General features: G+C 43.7%; 2 protein-coding genes across 3 annotated transcripts; one reads left to right on the top strand and one right to left on the bottom strand.

Annotated features, from left to right (window-relative positions):
* Nucleotides 1–632: 632 nt before the first annotated feature.
* Nucleotides 633–4461, bottom strand: LOC124411930 (cyclic nucleotide-gated cation channel beta-1). 2 transcript variants are annotated; one of them, XM_046891483.1, is made up of 15 exons: nt 4336–4461; nt 4136–4265; nt 3855–4008; nt 3650–3783; nt 3397–3546; nt 3067–3326; nt 2885–2974; nt 2623–2810; nt 2405–2546; nt 2171–2330; nt 1911–2092; nt 1564–1829; nt 1356–1476; nt 1149–1289; nt 633–1081 (listed from the first exon to the last, which is right to left on the bottom strand). In XM_046891483.1, exons 1-15 carry the CDS (start codon nt 4426–4428, stop codon nt 842–844), a joined length of 2451 nt encoding a protein of 816 aa, XP_046747439.1. In that variant the 5' UTR covers nt 4429–4461; the 3' UTR covers nt 633–841. The 2 variants fall into 2 exon arrangements, with proteins under 2 accessions (XP_046747439.1, XP_046747440.1); XM_046891484.1 differs by having other exon boundaries at nt 3855–4002.
* Nucleotides 4462–6746: 2285 nt separating this feature from the next.
* On the top strand, nt 6747–10195 carry LOC124411935 (cholinesterase 2-like). Its single transcript, XM_046891488.1, has 9 exons — nt 6747–6975; nt 7903–8188; nt 8263–8448; nt 8519–8724; nt 8810–8981; nt 9050–9216; nt 9365–9515; nt 9604–9739; nt 9894–10195. Exons 1-9 carry the CDS (start codon nt 6769–6771, stop codon nt 10060–10062), a joined length of 1680 nt encoding a protein of 559 aa, XP_046747444.1. The 5' UTR covers nt 6747–6768; the 3' UTR covers nt 10063–10195.
* Nucleotides 10196–19184: the final 8989 nt, after the last annotated feature.

The following is a 19184-nucleotide window of genomic DNA, read 5'->3' as shown; positions in this document are numbered from 1 at the left end:
AAGAACCGTCATGAGACCAATCATTTTAACTACCTATCCGAATTATTTGATTTTATATATCAAGGTTTTTTGCAGTGAGCGACGCGGAAAATTTTCGTACATATGCATTTAAAAGATTTATATGCATAAATAAATCTTGCGCACTCCATTAGATTATGAAACAAATGTTCCTCAACACTAACGATGTTGCGGCGTATGAGAAAGTCTGAAATACTTGCCTGCATTTTCCTCGGAACGAAGAACCACGTATTCACTCAGAGTGAGTTAATACTCCATTAATAACGCACCCAAGATAATCGTGTGCAAGTCGAAATGTATTTACTTATAAGGTAAGTGTACCAGTTAATGACCCTGTCCAAATTATTGACCTTTTTTGGTTGTATCTGTTTGATCCTTAGTTCTAAAATTATTTTTAAAAAAAATTTGGAGTGTCTAGCCTCTGGCAATTGGCTTTAGTCATCGAGAAATACACAATTTGTCCCATAAATTTCAAATTTCGTGAAATAAAAGGATCAATAATTGGTACACTTACCTCAATACACTGGATATTACTTTGCCGGTGCCGATTGACCTTCGGCAATTTGCCTTCAATGCAATTTTCGCAGTGTGGCAACATGTAAAAACTTTATACCCATGGAATATTTTATTTATTGAATTATTATGATGGTCCCACTACAGTAGTAAAAATAGACATGACGTTTCACACTCGATCACACTCGATACAAATATTATATCTAAGAATAAATGCTCAATCCTAAGAGATGGCACAATGATGCTACAAAAATCACTCCGGTCTTGACCGTCTTACGAACAGATGAATGGTTAGTCAATCTTAATTTCGTCAGTGCATCTCTCTGTGGACAACAACCATGCACTGAAAAGTGTTGATATCTCTGAGGCCGAGGCAGGGTTCGGACGTAGTTTTCTTGACGCGTCTTTCGTGACAGAATAGGCTAGTGTTATTGTTCACGTTCACATTCTTCTTCAAACATGTTGCAACAGCGTTCGGTCGTGTAATTGGCATGATCCGTCGTGCCCGGGGTGGCTTCGCCGTAGACTTTCTCGCCAGTTCGTTACTCGCCTAAAATAGAGCCACAAGCGTAAAAAAAAAACACTGACATTAACAGTACCTCATCGTTCATTCTCACCGAGACCACCTGCAGATACGCTGGAATGAAGAGGCTCGAGCTCATCGCTCCTGCTTCCCTCTTCTTGTTGCCGTAACGCCGCATCCTCCGTTGGGAGCCGTATTTCAGGAGTCTAGCCGTCATCGACTCCTCGGAAACGACCTAAAACGAAATAGGAGGTTGGATCAATCACCTGCAGACCGTTGGAACCGTGCTGCATGCTCATACCTGAAGCACAGTTTTTATCAGTCGTGGCATTTCCATCGGAGGATCTTTCGCCAGCTTTATCACCTCCGACTCGCAGTCCGTCAGAGGTCTTTCCCGTGCGGCGTTCTTTCGCATCAGGGACCTGATGGCGTTGAGCGAGGATTACAAAGAAGAACTCAGTGAGAACGAAAGGTCCAAGAATATTAACCATCAACTATAAGATCCGCACCTCGCTTTCTTCTTGAGAATTTCTTGGGCGTCCGGATAGTGCAGGATGGCCTCGTTCAGGTCCGACTTACTCAGGACGAAGAGGTTAGAAAAACCGTGGGATCGGACGTCCGCCGTTCTTCTGTTGCCACCGTTTAGAGCCAACAGGCTTATCTCTCCGAATACTGAGCCTTCCGTTAATGTCGCAAGGACCTCGTCGCCGGAAGGGCCTCCGATCACCTGGACTTGCCCGGTCTTCACGATGTACATCTCCTTGCCAACTTCTCCCTAAAAAAGCAAATGAGCGCTTGTAACGTGAACGTTTGATGAATTAAATGACGAATGGTCAAGTTCGTGGTGCTTTGCCACCTTTCGGCAGATTGTGTCACCGGGAAGATATATCACCGGGCGTAATTTCAGGACGAGTTCCCTCAGCAATGCTTCGTCACAGTCGTGAAACAACTGCACCTTGCTGAGGGTCTGGATGTGGACGTTTATTGCCACGTCGGTCTTCATCTTTATTGGCAGTGAATCCAATATCCTGCCCTCGTCTGGAAGTAGCGGAGAGGTATGGATTGACGGTACGTGACAATGAGCGTTGAAAACAGATTATAAAAACATTCACCAACCAAGAGTGTGCTGCTGTTCCCAAGTGAACGTGAACCAGAGTTTCACCCGCTCTTGAAGCTCCCGGGGCAAATTTAACCGACGCATGTACTCCAGTGTTTCGTCGACCAGCTTTCGGTATTCGGTTCTCGAGTAAGTCGCCGTCGTTATTATATCGCGAATCTGCGAAAGGAAACGTGTTCCAGTCGTATCAATAAGTTCGCAGTCCTACCAGATCTCTGGTCGCGTGATTATACCTGACCAATCAGTAGAGCGAAGACGAATACCCCCATCAACCAGCTTGCAGTCATGAACATGTATTCGTACTCGTTCTCTGGTTTCGGGTTCTTGCCGATAGACGTTGCCGTCTTGGTCGCGAAGTAGAAGCACCTTATATATCTGGGATTTTTTTTTCATTTTTTAGGTGCGTTTGATTGTAAAAGGCAATAACCAGCTGCGGCGGAATAGAACTCACGCGTTTCCAAAGCCATTGAATACCCAACCGTTGCTACCGAGGCCTTCCCAAGCGGAAAAAGCGTAATAGGCACAGGCGTTGATGTGGATGAGGTAAAGCATGTAGGATAACGTTCGCGCGATGCGGACCACGTGAGGATTCGACAGCACGCTGTCCATACAGTTGTACAATTCCCAGAATGTCTGTATCTGAAATTACCCGGGCATTTGCCAAAGAATTCTTTGAAAGAAAAAAAAAGAAACTCTGCTGATCCTTATCGTACCTTCAAGAATCTAGGGATCCTAAGAAGAGGCTGACAGTATCCGTAAGTGAAATACAAAACGTCCAGGGGCAGCAGCGATAGAATGTCCATCTGCATCATTGGAATAGAGCGATTTAAGTGAACCAGTTCAAACATGCATACCATGAAGTACTACGACGGATTATGTCTTGGCGGCTACAGACCTTGAATTGCCATTTCCTCATATAGTTTTTCCTCGTGAGCCTTGGATCTTTTACCCAGAAACCGTCTTCCAAGAACATCACGCGCGGTCTGACCACGACAATGTCAACCAGGTAGAAGAGGTCAGCGACATAGTCGCAAACGAGCCAGATCACAGTGTTCTTCGTATTTTGATACGGAAACGTGCTCCGCAACGGAATAACGCAACAATTGTAAGTGAAACATAGTGTGACGCTCAGCAACCAGTAAATATAAGTGTAACCTGCCGAAAGAGAAAGCAAGAAGATCAATGATATTCTTTCAGGGGAAACAAATGCGTTTGAATTTTATACTTTGTGGATCTATAGATCTGTTCCAATCGATGTTTTTTAAACGCCACCACAAACTCCGAGGTTGATCGTCCGTACTCGACCAGCCGTTGTCGTCCTGAATTGTCGTTGATATTCCAGCCTGCGTCGCGTTCGCGCAGTTGCAGTTGTCTCCTGCATATAAGCATTGAATTAACGAGTTAGCCGGAAGCTTGGAAGTCTAGAGAATCGTACTGTCAAGCTTCTTTTAGGTTACTTCTCACCTTGCCCAGCTCACCTTGCTCGCTGCTGGCGGTCGAAGGAGTTGGTGGGAAATCGAGACGTCGACGAATTCGCTGCGCTCGTTCGGTGAACGCGCGTACAAGATGCTGCATTCTTTCCTGGATGAACAGCTGACCGTTCGAGTGAAGACTGCAGCAAAAACATGGAGCTAAAATCAACCCTGTGATGTCATCGACTAGACGATAAATTAAGTTACGGACGTGTAAGTGTTGCTCCCAGACTCGCAAATCCCGCGATAGTTGCTTCTTTCTTCCTCACTGTCTTTGGTGAGGTGAGGAACTTTCTCGTAAAGCTTTTCCAACTCTTCGAGGCCCGCCAAAGGATCGGGGTCCGCGACTCTAGATCCTCCTGTAACTGTGATCTAGTCATATTTTGATGGTCGCCTTATTCTTCAAGGCTTTCGAATCGCTTGGCACTCGCTTTTGGAGGGAAGACTGAATTGAAAAGCTACAGTATCATAAGGTTGTATTATATATTATACCCGATAGCAACCGCTCACTAGAGTTGTTCGGGCTACAGAGCAAGCTGTGATCACCGTCGCACCAGGATCCTATACTCGGTTTATCGGATGACATTTTGTTTAGCTCCAATTGCACCGGATATACCATTCTCTGGAAAAAAAAGAAGAAATGTAGGTATAGAATTTGAACCGTGGCTTACAGGGCTTGATGACTTTGATACCTTTTTTAACAATCCCATTCTTTCCATCGCCGTGTTTGAGCAGGGACTGAGAGGTATCTGCACAACGATACTGCGGAGTTTGCGCTCTAGCATCAATCGATAAGCACACTTCCAATTTAGCTTATATGATGAGGAAGGGTCATGGCTGATTCGAGTATCCCAAGGGAAAAGGTATTCTTATTATTGCTTGAATTGAATCAGCACTTGGTCACATCAATGCTGACGTACGTATTATGTATGAGACTGTACGTGCATGTTTTTGACTTAGATAGCGCTTGCGTGGAATGGATTACGGCAATGGCGGAAAAATTAACCACCACAATATTTTGTTCTCCATGTGTGCCTTTCGAATTGAGGTTTTTTTTATTGATCATGTAAAACAAGAGATTTGAAAGACAAAAAACTCAGCGGAAAATATTACCTCTATGATCCAGATTTGATTTTGCAGTTCAACCATAACGAAATAAGAACGGACGATACGACCATAGGACTGTCCAAGGATATCCATCTACACGTACTAGATAAAAGACTCGTGACGTATCATTTGATCCTTTGGATTGACGCAGCTCCCAGGGCGAATCGTTAAAATCGAATTGAAACAGCGAAATTTACTACAGGGCACTCAGACAATTATATGGCAACCTACGATAATTATGTGTACGTCATCATATGATATACGATCACGTAACAGTAACGTGCGAAAGTATACGATAACTTCGAGTAAGTATCGAACAAAAAATAGCAGTAAAATGAAATTTAGTTCAATTTTACATAACTACGCTTGCTTGCGAAATATTTTCGGCTTGTGTCCGACATTCTGCTAACGGTTTTTTTTTTTAATTTGAAGACTATACTTATGATATATGTACTAAAATCGCTAATCCATGATGAAATATACGTATACATTTATGCATAAATAAACGAAAAAAACAGACGACGATAGATAATATGCGATATATATTTGTTTTGATTTCAATATTCGTCATAATAATCAACTGATAAATTGAAATTGGATCTACTTTGATATCAAGATAGTTTTTGAATATGCACGTTTTCGCACCATGCAGGTGACCGATAAGAGGAAAGATCGTAAAATAAAAAATAAATGGAGTAATGCGTGCAATATACAGTTACGATATTGAAATTTGAATTATTATATACATTATTAATGGTATCATTTTCATATAACCCAAAAATGCTTTAATTTTCGCTTGAATACGATCAAATTACGTCTCCGATACGATTGGCATCATCTTCAGGGCTGCCACACTGCGCATGTCGTCAGGTGAGCAAATCGACACTGACAATGAATATGGATGGCCATAGTCACGGCAAGAAGTTACTCAAATTCATGCTGGACATCATCCTACATGGTCGGTCTAACGATCCTGCAGTCGATATGGCATCCAAACGGCTCTCGCGAAATTTACACCTTTACAAAACTCACCTTTCGTGAAAATATCTAATTGTAAGTGACATAAGATTATACAGGATTATTTATTCGTAGCTGAACACGAGTGATATGTCAATGTGGAAATAGTAGAGATTCGTAGTAGTCTAGATCGAATAAATGACCCTGTATGATTGCGTAAAATGTAGGTGCGGCTTATGGCGACGAACTTAGATGTTTTTTCCATCATGAGATGAAAGTGTGTTCTGTAGAAGGTCACCGGTTGGTTCTGAAGATGAATACGTAATTATCAAGGCTATTACTCGCCTCGGGATAAATTTTGCAAAATACGGCTATAACGACCGGCGATTCTATCTGCTCGATGTATAATTTTCTCTCCTACCATCCCTTCTTCGTTATGAATCGAACTCCTGCTAGAGACACGGTTAGCTGGAAGCCCGTACCCTAAATGCGTTCAACTTTTTGAATATATTCAGATGGGATACAAATACTGGCGTGAATCCTGACTCTGAGCGTGCGTAATTTTGGGCGAGGGCTTACTATAAGCCACGTGGAAGCCGTGACTTTTTGCAGTGTCAAAGGTCAGCAAAATTTTCCTAACCGAAGATTGCAATTTGCAAAGTGCATTTCCACCGAGTACATTCGCAAACAGTGCAAGATTCGTTTACAATAGTATCCTTTCTATGGTTAAATTTTGTACCAATAAAGAAAAATCAGTCCGAACTCAATATTGTACACTCGGTAAGAATGGCCATCCATCTGTTTGATATCTTCGTTTGGATGACTATGCCTTTTGTATATCTAACATCGATGTTATTTGCGGATGTATGATAATGAATGGCCCAGCACCAGACGCGATAATCTTATAAAACGAAGAAAATGATTTCGCTATGAGGGGGCAGAGCAAGCTATCTCAAGGAATGATCGCATCCAAGTATACGCGACTAGATCGGTCAGGCAGTCGTGGTGTTCGTTACGTCGTTTACTGAAGATTCAGCTAACGGTTACGTTGTCGTGGTGTCATGAGAAAGATCGGCTACGTGGTCGCGCTTGCCGCAATTTTCCTGGGTCTAGGTTATAACTTCTATTTCACCTACGACTACGTTCACGTGACAATCGACAAAGGTGTGATTCGCGGATTCAAAACCACTACATGGCGCGGGGTTCCGTTCTTCAGTTTCAAGGGAATCCCCTACGCAAAACCTCCCCTGGGGAAGCTAAGGTTCAAGGTCAGTGATCACACTAGCATTGGTTATTCGCGGCTCGGGAAGAGGAATTGAAAATGATACTCGATTTATGCAGTGAGCGCAATACACGCGAGCTTCTGCGATGTCAGTGGAGCTTGGAAATAATCTACGATTTCATTATGCGTATCACGATGATAATCATTTGTCTTATGATCGGCGTAACGCGTTGATAAGTACCGACAGGCAATTTTCGACCTCAGAAATAGCATCTCGCTGCTGATTATAGTATTCGAACGAACCGTATCGCTCGCACAGTCATATAGCGTGCTAATCATCGGTTACGAGATGACCTCGAAGTATTCGAATCTTCCACAGTGACTCCCTAGCTTATAGTATATCTCTATATTATATATAGAAGTGAATCTAGGTAATAACGGCATTGAGCGTCGTATGAGTATCCGTTCGGATCGCTGATACCTCAGTGGTTGTCAGTCCACAAACAAACAAAACGTCGACGTCTGTTGTGTTCATTTAATTTCCGTATAATATGTGAGCAATCATGATACAGTGATTACCCCAGTCGAATTAAAATTTGACATCGAAAAGTAGCGATTTCTCTTCGGATGTCGTTTGGGGGAGGGGGGGGGTCACTGGTTGTCTAAATTTCGGTTTTCGAGATTCGCATCCCATTGCTTCACCCGCCATCTCGAATTTAGGGGTGAAATACTCTTTTATTTTCAGACCCTTTTGACTGGGCTATACCTCACCAAAGTCCTTCAAGTTGCCCCTTGGTAAAAATTAAAGCGTCGTAAAACAGAATCGAGAATTTTTCCTCAACACCCGCGGCGGCCTTCACTAATATTTTTTATCTGTCAAATCTCGCAATTTAATCTCGGAAATATCGCCTTGCCCCACATTGTTTACCAATACTATCGATCAGTCGTATCGCTTACATCACTTTCCAATCAGGCTCCACAAGAGGAAACTGCGTGGACGGGAGTTCGAGATGCGGTTTCGCACGGCAACGTGTGTCCGCACCTTGACGTATCGGTGCCCATTTTACGAGGTGACGAAGACTGCCTCTTCATCAACGTCTACACTCCGTCTTTGGGGCCCGAACGCCTCCCCGTCATGTTCTGGATCCACGGTGGAGGCTTCGAGCAAGGTTTCGCCAATGACGAGATTTACGGTCCGGACTACTTCATGGGAACCGGCGTCATCCTCGTCACCGTGAACTATCGCCTCGGCGCACTTGGTCCGTACTTCGTCCTGCGGAACGACAGTTACTGTCCTTCATCAACTGTGATCATCTTTCGTATTCCGTTCCAGGGTTTCTTTCTTCCGGGAACGATGACGCTCCCGGCAACGCTGGACTCAAGGACCAGGTTGCGGCGCTCCGCTGGGTGAAGCGGAACATTGCGAAGTTTGGTGGGGACCCTGATAAAGTCACCATATTCGGGGAGAGCGCAGGAAGCGCCTGCGTCCATTATCACATCCTGTCCCCGATGTCGGCCGGTATACTTGATTCATAGCTTTAATTAGCGTAACATCGAAGCACTTTGGCACCAAATACGATCTGTTTTAGGTCTCTTCGCACGCGCCATCGGCCAGAGCGGATCGTCCCTGAACAACTGGGCCTACACCAATAACGGGGCCGCAGTTACGATACGACTCGCCGAATATTTGGGGGCGAGAAACCTCGGCAAGGATACAAAACGGGCTGTCGACTTCTTGAGGAGGGCGCCCTACTCGGACATCGTCAAGGCTCAGCAGAAGCTGAAAACTCCGGAGGTCATAACTTCGTGCTGCAGTCATTGAACTCCTAATTGTTTCTTCGGCCCAACCGGTTATTGATGAACTGAATTTTTTTTTTCAGGAGACCAGGATCCGAAAGGCATTTCTTTTCGTGCCGACCGTTGAAAAGGGAATTAAGTCCGAAGATGTCTTCATGCCTGATTCACCTCTGAATTTACTGAAATCTGGCAACTTCAGCAAAGTCCCGCTCATCACTGGCTTCAACAGTCACGAAGGCTACTTCTTTGCGAAGGGTAAGAATGTGGAGATTATTGTGAGGGAACTGTACGCAGATATTGATGAAGGCGATCACGCGTTTCAGCGATAGCGAAACAGGAGATAAGAAAAGCGGCTCTTGAGGACACGGAGCGATACGTCCCACAGGATATCCAGGATGAGGCGCTGCGAAACGAGCTGGCCACCTCTATTCGCAAGTTTTATTTCAAAGACCAACCAGTCCACCCTGACAAGATCGATGATTTCGTAAACGTAAGTGCACAATAGATAATTCGTTACAAAGATTACTTGCAGAAATGAATCCCTCAGTAAAATTGAAAACTCGTTGATTGATCGTAATCTCATATTCGCTGCGGAAATTCATTACGGTTGATTGGTACTTCGTTATTTCTCCTCGCAGCTTTACTCGGATATAACTTTCATCGCAGAAACCAACTTGGCATTGAAACTTCTGCTCCGTCATAGTCAGGCGCCCATTTATTACTACATCTTCGGTCACGACGGGAAGCTGAACCTCGTCAAGTTCGCGCTATGGATAGAACATCTTCCAGGTTGGTTGATGAACTTTATTATATAACATTGAGCAACAAAGTAATAATCGGGAATAAATAGAAGAACAATTTTTCTTCATGTCAACAGGTGCGAGCCACGGTGACGATCTTGGATACTTGTTTTATCAGAGACTGTTGTTCTGGAGAAAACCGGCGGCTGGTTCGGACGATGAGCACGTGATAAACACGATGATCAGACTCTGGACGAACTTCGCTAAGCATGGGTGAGTGCCCTTCTAGCTGTTATCTTTACGTAATTTGGTCACACAGGCCTGTTCCTTACGATCTAAACAGAATATAGTATAATTACCATAAGTTGATTTTTCGATCTCTCTTAGGATAATTCATATCACGATAATCGTTATCTGTCTGTACCAGAAATCCGACACCGAATGATGATCCCTTGACTTGGAAGCCAATGACCCTAGACGAATTCCACTTCTTGAATATCTCTGGACGTGATACGAGACTTCAGATGAATCCTTATCATGATCGGGCCCAGTTCTGGGATAAGGCTTACCAAAAATCAATGATAATTGATCATTGACGTTGTATTTCGATGAAATAGTGCCACATATGTACGAATCACATTAATAAATCCTAATTTATATATTATGGCCATATTGCATACATTGTAATCACTTTTGATTTGATTAAGTAGTCAAAATAATGTAAATATTGAAAGGGTCAAAGTAAAGAATAAGAGAGAACAATCAAGAGAGCGCATGTGTCATATTGAGTCCATGATCACTGTACTAGGATGCTTGTAGAAGAGACTTGAACGCAGTTTTAAGACTGTTCGACGACCTAACGTTCGATCTCTTTTTTCAACGGAGAATTCATTTGGATAAGAAATTTTACCGTTAGCGGTGAAAACGAAATCCTGAACGTGCTGCTTCATTCAGCCGATACCGTCCGATGGGGTTTTCCAAAATCAGGAATCACTGGGTACTGGCGTACTCAAGATTGGGGGCGGCCTTACCAAGCAACGACATAAATACTAGAAAAAGATGTATAGTGAGCTGAACTTCCGCAACGAATCCGATGAAACGGACCTTTTTATGAAATTAATCGAACGAATTCCTTTTATCAAATCATGGAGTGTTCAACTAAAATGGTAATTCAAATACACTGCGATACCTACAGTTGATAATTCCTAAGAGTTACTTCTTACTGCGGGTTTCACGGCTAATGACTACTTTGTCTGTGGTGTAGCCGACGGACCACCTCTTTTACCTGTAGAAAATCATGATGATATATGAAATGCATTCAATCAACTACATCGAACTTCTCCAAGAATTTTCATTTGTTCGACGTGTGACTGCTCGATAACTGTAACGTGTCGGATTTTTGACCGGACCGCCATACCAGACCGCCAGTCCGAATATGCTGCGAGCAGCGGTTCAAGAGTTACGGCCGAAAAACAAAACGTTCGTTTGACCATTCTAATGCTGCTGATCTTTTAGTCGTAATCGCTCTGCCGATGTTTCCAAGCACTTTTTGCTGTATTCTCTGAGTTCAGTGGAATGCAATTAACCTAGAGAGGGTTGTAGATATCGATTCAAAGTGAAGAAATTTTTGACTCCGAAAGTGACCAAAAAAGTAAGGCTAACCCCTTTGGATTTTTAGCGAAAATTTTGACGATTTCGAAAAATGCTACAATCAATTCTTTGAGGCACTATTTCGACGTAAATTTGCGAGAGGAATCGATTGAGCGCAGTCCCAATACGCTGCGAGCGATAGCTGAAAAGTTACGGCCGGAAAACTCATGATTTTCATCGCCATTTCTCTGCTGCTGGCCCTACGCTCTTTTTGATGTGTTTTCTGAGTTCCTGGTGGTCGAATCACTCCGGTATATGTCATACAAATCGATTCCGAGACGAGAAATTTTAGGCTCCGAAAATGACCAAAAAAGTAAGGCTAACCCCTTTGGATTTTTGGCGAAAATTTCGACGATTCCGAAAAGTGCTGCAATGAATTTCTTGGGGCACTATTCCGAGGTAATTTTGCGAGAGGAATCGATTGGGCGCAGTCCCAATACGCTGCGAGCGATAGCTGGAAAGTTACGGCCAAAAAACGCATGATTTTCATCGCCATTTCTCTGCTGCTGGTCCTACGCTTGTTTTGCTGTGTTTTTTGAGTTCCTGGGGGTCGAATTACTCTAGAGAAGGTAATACAAATCGATTCCGAGACGAGAAATTTTCGGCTCCGAAAATGACCAAAAAAGTAAGGCTAACCCCTTTCGATTTTTAGCGAAAATTTTGACGATTCCGAAAAGTGCTGCAATGAATTTCTTGAGGCACTATTCCGACGTAATTTTGCGAGAGGAATCGATTAGGCGCAGTCCCAATACGCTGCGAGCGATAGCTGGAAAGTTACGGCCGAAAAACGCATGATTTTCATCGCCATTTCTCTGCTGCTGGTCCTGCGCTTGTTTTGCTGTGTTTTTTGAGTTCCTGGGGGTCGAATTACTCTAAAGAAGGTCATACAAATCGATTCCGAGACGAGAAATTTTCGGCTCCGAAAATGACCAAAAAAGTAAGGCTAACCCCTTTCGATTTTTAGCGAAAATTTTGACGATTCCGAAAAGTGCTGCAATGAATTTCTTAAGGCACTATTCCGACGTAATTTTGCGAGAGGAATCGATTAGGTGCAGTCCCAATACGCTGCGAGCGATAGCTGCAAAGTTACGGCCGAAAAACGCATGATTTTCATCGCCATTTCTCTGCTGCTGGTCCTACGCTTGTTTTGCTGTATTTTTTGAGTTCCTGGGGGTCGAATTACTCTAGAAAATGTCATACAAATCGATTCCGAGACGAGAAATTTTCGGCTCCGAAAATGACCAAAAAAGTAAGGCTAACCCCTTTCGATTTTTGGCGAAAATTTCGACGAATCCGAAAAATGCTGCAATGAATTTCTTGGGGCACTATTCCGACGTAATTTTGCGAGAGGAATCGATTACGCGCAGTCCCAATACGCTGCGAGCCATAGCTGGAAAGTTACGGCCGAAAAACGCATGATTTTCATCGCCATTTCTCTGCTGCTGGTCCTACGCTTGTTTTGCTGTGTTTTTTGAGTTCCTGGGGGTCGAATTACTCCAGAGAAGGTAATACACATCGATTCCGAGACGAGAAATTTTCGGCTCCGAAAATGACCAAAAAAGTAAGGCTAACCCCTTTCGATTTTTAGCGAAAATTTTGACGATTCCGAAAAGTGCTGCAATGAATTTCTTGAGGCACTATTCCGACGTAATTTTGCAAGAGGAATCGATTAGGCGCAGTCCCAATACGCTGCGAGCGATAGCTGAAAAGTTACGGCCGAAAAACGCATGATTTTCATCGCCATTTCTCTGCTGCTGCTCCTACGCTTGTTTTGCTGTGTTTTTTGAGTTCCTGGGGGTCGAATTACTCTAGAGATGGTCATCCAAATCGATTCCGAGATGAGAAATTTTCGGCTCCGAAAATGACCAAAAAAGTAAGGCTAACCCCTTTGGATTTTTGGCGAAAATTTCGACGAATCCGAAAAATGCTGCAGTGAATTTCTTGAGGCACTATTCCGACGTAATTTTGCGAGAGGAATCGATTACGCGCAGTCCCATTACGCTGCGAGCGATAGCTGGAAAGTTACGGCCAAAAAACGCATGATTTTCATCGCCATTTCTCTGCTGCTGGTCCTACGCTTGTTTTGCTGTGTTTTTTGAGTTCCTGGGGGTCGAGTTACTCTGGAGAAGGTCATACAAATCGATTCCGAGACGAGAAATTTTCGGCTCCGAAAATGACAAAAAAAGTAAGGCTAACCCCTTTCGATTTTCAGCGAAAATTTTGACGATTCCGAAAAGTGCTGCAATGAATTTCTCAAGGCACTATTCCGACGTAATTTTGCGAGAGGAATCGATTAGGCGCAGTCCCAATACGCTGCGAGCGATAGCTGGGAAGTTACGGCCGAAAAACGCATGATTTTCATCGCCATTTCTCTGCTGCTGGTCCTACGCTTGTTTTGCTGTGTTTTTTGAGTTCCTGGGGGTCGAATTACTCTAAAGAAGGTCATACAAATCGTTTCCGAGACGAGAAATTTTCGGCTCCGAAAATGACAAAAAAAGTAAGGCTAACCCCTTTCGATTTTTAGCGAAAATTTTGACGATTCCGAAAAGTGCTGCAATGAATTTCTCAAGGCACTATTCCGACGTAATTTTGCGACAGGAATCGATTAGGCGCAGTTCCAATACGCTGCGAGCGATAGCTGGGAAGTTACGGCCGAAAAACGCATGATTTTCATCGCCATTTCTCTGCTGCTGGTCCTACGCTTGTTTTGCTGTGTTTTTTGAGTTCCTGGGGGTCGAATTACTCTAGCGATGGTCATCCAAAACGATTCCGAGATGAGAAATTTTTTGCTTCGAAAATGACTAAAAAAGTAAGGCTAACCCCTTTGGATTTTTGGCGAAAATTTCGACGAATCCGAAAAATGCTGCAATGAATTTCTTGAGGCACTATTCCGACGTAATTTTGCGAGAGGAATCGATTACGCGCAGTCCCATCACGCTGCGAGCGATAGCTGGAAAGTTACGGCCAAAAAACGCATGATTTTCATCGCCATTTCTCTGCTGCTGGTCCTACGCTTGTTTTGCTGTGTTTTTTGAGTTCCTGGGGGTCGAGTTACTCTAGTGAAGGTCATACAAATCGATTCCGAGACGAGAAATTTTCGGCTCCGAAAATGACAAAAAAAGTAAGGCTAACCCCTTTCGATTTTCAGCGAAAATTTTGACGATTCCGAAAAGTGCTGCAATGAATTTCTCAAGGCACTATTCCGACGTAATTTTGCGAGAGGAATCGATTAGGCGCAGTCCCAATACGCTGCGAGCGATAGCTGGAAAGTTACGGCCGAAAAACGCATGATTTTCATCGCCATTTCTCTGCTGCTGGTCCTACACTTGTTTTGCTGTGTTTTTTGAGTTCCTGGGGGTCGAATTACTCTAGAGATGGTCATCCAAATCGATTCCGAGATGAGAAATTTTTTGCTCCGAAAATGACCAAAAAAGTAAGGCTAACCCCTATGGATTTTTGGCGAAAATTTCGACGAATCCGAAAAATGCTGCAATGAATTTCTTGAGGCACTATTCCGACGTAATTTTGCGAGAGGAATCGATTACGCGCAGTCCCAATACGCTGCGAGCGATAGCTGGAAAGTTACGGCCAAAAAACGCATGATTTTTATCGCCATTTCTCTGCTGCTGCTCCTACGCTTGTTTTGCTGTGTTTTTTGAGTTCCTGGGGGTCGAATTACTCCAGAGAAGGTCATACAAATCGATTCCGAAATGAGAAATTTTCGGCTCCGAAAATGACCGAAAAAGTAAGGCTAACCCCTTTCGATTTTTGGCGAAAATTTTGACGATTTCGAAAAGTGCTGCAATGAATTTCTTGAGGCACTATTCCGACGTAATTTTGCGGGAGGAATCGATTCGGCGCAGTCCCAATACGCTGCGAGCGATAGCTGGAAAGTTACGGCCGGAAAACGCATGATTTTCATCGCCATTTCTCTGCTGCTGGTCCTACGCTTGTTTTGCTGTGTTTTTTGAGTTCCTGGGGGTCGAATTACTCTAGAGGAGGTCATACAAATCGATTCCGAGACGAGAAATTTTCGGCTCCGAAAATGACCAAAAAAGTAAGGCTAACCCCTTTCGATTTTTAGCGAAAATTTTGACGATTCCGAAAAGTGCTGCAATGAATTTCTCAAGGCACTATTCCGACGTAATTTTGCGAGAGGAATCGATTAGGCGCAGTCCCAATACGCTGCGAGCGATAGCTGGGAAGTTACGGCCGAAAAACGCATGATTTTCATCGCCATTTCTCTGCTGCTGGTCCTACGCTTGTTTTGCTGTGGTTTTTGAGTTCCTGGGGGTCGAATTACTCTAGAGATGGTCATCCAAATCGATTCCGAGATGAAAAATTTTTTGCTCCGAAAATGACCAAAAAAGTAAGGCTAACCCCTTTGGATTTTTGGCGAAAATTTTGACGATTCCGAAAAGTGCTGCAATGAATTTTTCAAGGCACTATTCCGACGTAATTTTGCGAGAGGAATCGATTAGGCGCAGTCCCAATACGCTGCGAGCGATAGCTGGAAAGTTACGGCCGAAAAACGCATGATTTTCATCGCCATTTCTCTGCTGCTGGTCCTACGCTTGTTTTGCTGTGTTTTTTGAGTTCCTGGGGGTCGAATTACTCTAGAGATGGTCATCCAAATCGATTCCGAGATGAAAAATTTTTTGCTCCGAAAATGACCAAAAAAGTAAGGCTAACCCCTTTGGATTTTTGGCGAAAATTTCGACGAATCCGAAAAATTCTGCAATGAATTTCTTGAGGCACTATTCCGACGTAATTTTGCGAGAGGAATCGATTACGCGCAGTCCCAATACGCTGCGAGCGATAGCTGGAAAGTTACGGCCAAAAAACGCATGATTTTCATCGCCATTTCTCTGCTGCTGGTCCTACGCTTGTTTTGCTGTGTTTTTTGAGTTCCTGGGGGTCGAATCACTCTAGAGAAGGTCATACAAATCGATTCCGAGATGAGAAATTTTCGGCTCCGAAAATGACCAAAAAAGTAAGGCTAACCCCTTTCGATTTTTGGCGAAAATTTTGACGATTTCGAAAAGTGCTGCAATGAATTTCTTGAGGCACTATTCCGACGTAATTTTGCGAGAGGAATCGATTAGGCGCAGTCCCAATACGCTGCAAGCGATAGCTGGAAAGTTACGGCCGAAAAACGCATGATTTTCATCGCCATTTCTCTGCTGCTGGTCCTACGCTTGTTTTGCTGTGTTTTTTGAGTTCCTGGGGGTCGAATTACTCTAGAGAAGGTCATACAAATCGATTCCGAGACAAGAAATTTTCGGCTCCGAAAATGACCAAAAAAGTAAGGCTAACCCCTTTCGATTTTTGGCGAAAATTTTGACGATTCCGAAAAGTGCTGCAATGAATTTCTTGAGGCACTATTCCGACGTAATTTTGCGAGAGGAATCGATTAGGCGCAGTCCCAATACGCTGCGAGCGATAGCTGGAAAGTTACGGCCGAAAAACGCATGATTTTCATCGCCATTTCTCTGCTGCTGGTCCTACACTTGTTTTGCTGTGTTTTTTGAGTTCCTGGGGGTCGAATTACTCTAGAGATGGTCATCAAAATCGATTCCGAGATGAGAAATTTTTTGCTCCGAAAATGACCAAAAAAGTAAGGCTAACCCCTATGGATTTTTGGCGAAAATTTCGACGAATCCGAAAAATGCTGCAATGAATTTCTTGAGGCACTATTCCGACGTAATTTTGCGAGAGGAATCGATTACGCGCAGTCCCAATACGCTGCGAGCGATAGCTGGAAAGTTACGGCCAAAAAACGCATGATTTTCATCGCCATTTCTCTGCTGCTGGTCCTACGCTTGTTTTGCTGTGTTGTTTGAGTTCCTGGGGGTCGAATTACTCCAGAGAAGGTCATACGAATCGATTCCGAGATGAGAAATTTTCGGCTCCGAAAATGACCAAAAAAGTAAGGCTAACCCCTTTCGATTTTTGGCGAAAATTTTGACGATTTCGAAAAGTGCTGCAATGAATTTCTTAAGGCACTATTCCGACGTAATTTTGCGGGAGGAATCGATTAGGCGCAGTCCCAATACGCTGCGAGCGATAGCTGGAAAGTTACGGCCGAAAAACGCATGATTTTCATCGCCATTTCTCTGCTGCTGGTCCTACGCTTGTTTTGCTGTGTTTTTTGAGTTCCTGGGGGTCGAATTACTCTAGCGATGGTCTTCCGAAACGATTCCGAGATGAGAAATTTTTTGCTTCGAAAATGACTAAAAAAGTAAGGCTAACCCCTTTGGATTTTTGGCGAAAATTTCGACGAATCCGAAAAATGCTGCAATGAATTTCTTGAGGCACTATTCCGACGTAATTTTGCGAGAGGAATCGATTACGCGCAGTCCCATTACGCTGCGAGCGATAGCTGGAAAGTTACGGCCAAAAAACGCATGATTTTCATCGCCATTTCTCTGCTGCTGGTCCTACGCTTGTTTTGCTGTGTTTTTTGAGTTCCTGGGGGTCGAGTTACTCTAGTGAAGGTCATACAAATCGATTCCGAGACGAGAAATTTTCGGCTCCGAAAATGACAAAAAAAGTAAGGCTAACCCCTTTCGATTTTCAGCGAAAATTTTGACGATTCCGAAAAGTGCTGCAATGAATTTCTCAAGGCACTATTCCGACGTCATTTCGCGAGAGGAATCGATTAGGCGCAGTCCCAATACGCTGCGAGCGATAGCTGGGAAGTTACGGCCGAAAAACGCATGATTTTCATCGCCATTTCTCTGCTGCTGGTCCTACGCTTGTTTTGCTGTGTTTTTTGAGTTCCTGGGGGTCGAATTACTCTAGAGAAGGTCATACAAATCGATTCCGAGACGAGAAATTTTCGGCTCCGAAAATGACCAAAAAAGTAAGGCTAACCCCTTTCGAGTTTTGGCGAAAATTTTGACGATTCCGAAAAGTGCTGCAATGAATTTCTTGAGGCACTATTCCGACGTAATTTTGCGAGAGGAATCGATTAGGCGCAGTCCCAATACGCTGCGAGCGATAGCTGGAAAGTTACGGCCGAAAAACGCATGATTTTCATCGCCATTTCTCTGCTGCTGGTCCTACACTTGTTTTGCTGTGTTTTTTGAGTTCCTGGGGGTCGAATTACTCTAGAGATGGTCATCCAAATCGATTCCGAGATGAGAAATTTTTTGCTCCGAAAATGACCAAAAAAGTAAGGCTAACCCCTATGGATTTTTGGCGAAAATTTCGACGAATCCGAAAAATGCTGCAATGAATTTCTTGAGGCACTATTCCGACGTAATTTTGCGAGAGGAATCGATTACGCGCAGTCACAATACGCTGCGAGCGATAGCTGGAAAGTTACGGCCAAAAAACGCATGATTTTCATCGCCATTTCTCTGCTGCTGGTCCTACGCTTGTTTTGCTGTGTTTTTTGAGTTCCTGGGGGTCGAATTACTCCAGTGAAGGTCATACAAATCGATTCCGAAATGAGAAATTTTCGGCTCCGAAAATGACCAAAAAAGTAAGGCTAACCCCTTTCGATTTTTGGCGAAAATTTTGACGATTTCGAAAAGTGCTGCAATGAATTTCTTGAGGCACTATTCCGACGTAATTTTGCGGGAGGAATCGATTCGGCGCAGTCCCAATACGCTGCGAGCGATAGCTGGAAAATTACGGCCGAAAAACGCATGATTTTCATCGCCATTTCTCTGCTGCTGATCCTACGCTTGTTTTGCTGTGTTTTTTGAGTTCCTGGGGGTCGAATTACTCTAGAGAAGGTCATACAAATCGATTCCGAGACGAGAAATTTTCGGCTCCGAAAATGACCAAAAAAGTAAGGCTAACCCCTTTCGATTTTTAGCGAAAATTTTGACGATTCCGAAAAGTGCTGCAATGAATTTCTCAAGGCACTATTCCGACGTAATTTTGCGAGAGGAATCGATTAGGCGCAGTCCCAATACGCTGCGAGCGATAGCTGGAAAGTTACGGCCGAAAAACGCATGATTTTCATCGCCATTTCTCTGCTGCTGGTCCTACGCTTGTTTTGCTGTGTTTTTTGAGTTCCTGGGGGTCGAATTACTCTAGAGAAGGTCATACAAAT

The sequence above is a fragment of the Diprion similis genome, chromosome 10 (genome assembly GCF_021155765.1).
Source record: "Diprion similis isolate iyDipSimi1 chromosome 10, iyDipSimi1.1, whole genome shotgun sequence".
Taxonomy (NCBI): Eukaryota; Metazoa; Arthropoda; class Insecta; order Hymenoptera; family Diprionidae; genus Diprion; species Diprion similis.
Note: the sequence above shows the minus strand (reverse complement) of the source record. Positions and strands in the feature narration are given on the sequence as shown.

What these genes read in the sequence shown, in the direction of transcription:
- LOC124411930 (XM_046891483.1), bottom strand. Translation starts at nt 4,428, where the DNA reads ATGCTAGAGCGCAAACTCCGCAGTATCGTTGTGCAGATACCTCTCAGT. An exon ending in TAGTGAGCGGTTGCTATCGG is followed by an intron (nt 4,009 to 4,135) that starts GTATAATATATA and finishes ACTAGATCACAG; the next exon opens with TTACAGGAGGATCTAGAGTC. An exon ending in GTGACACAATCTGCCGAAAG is followed by an intron (nt 1,830 to 1,910) that starts GTGGCAAAGCAC and finishes TTGCTTTTTTAG; the next exon opens with GGAGAAGTTGGCAAGGAGAT.
- LOC124411935 (XM_046891488.1), top strand. Translation starts at nt 6,769, where the DNA reads ATGAGAAAGATCGGCTACGTGGTCGCGCTTGCCGCAATTTTCCTGGGT. An exon ending in CCTGTCCCCGATGTCGGCCG is followed by an intron (nt 8,449 to 8,518) that starts GTATACTTGATT and finishes GATCTGTTTTAG; the next exon opens with GTCTCTTCGCACGCGCCATC. An exon ending in AGAAGCTGAAAACTCCGGAG is followed by an intron (nt 8,725 to 8,809) that starts GTCATAACTTCG and finishes TTTTTTTTTCAG; the next exon opens with GAGACCAGGATCCGAAAGGC.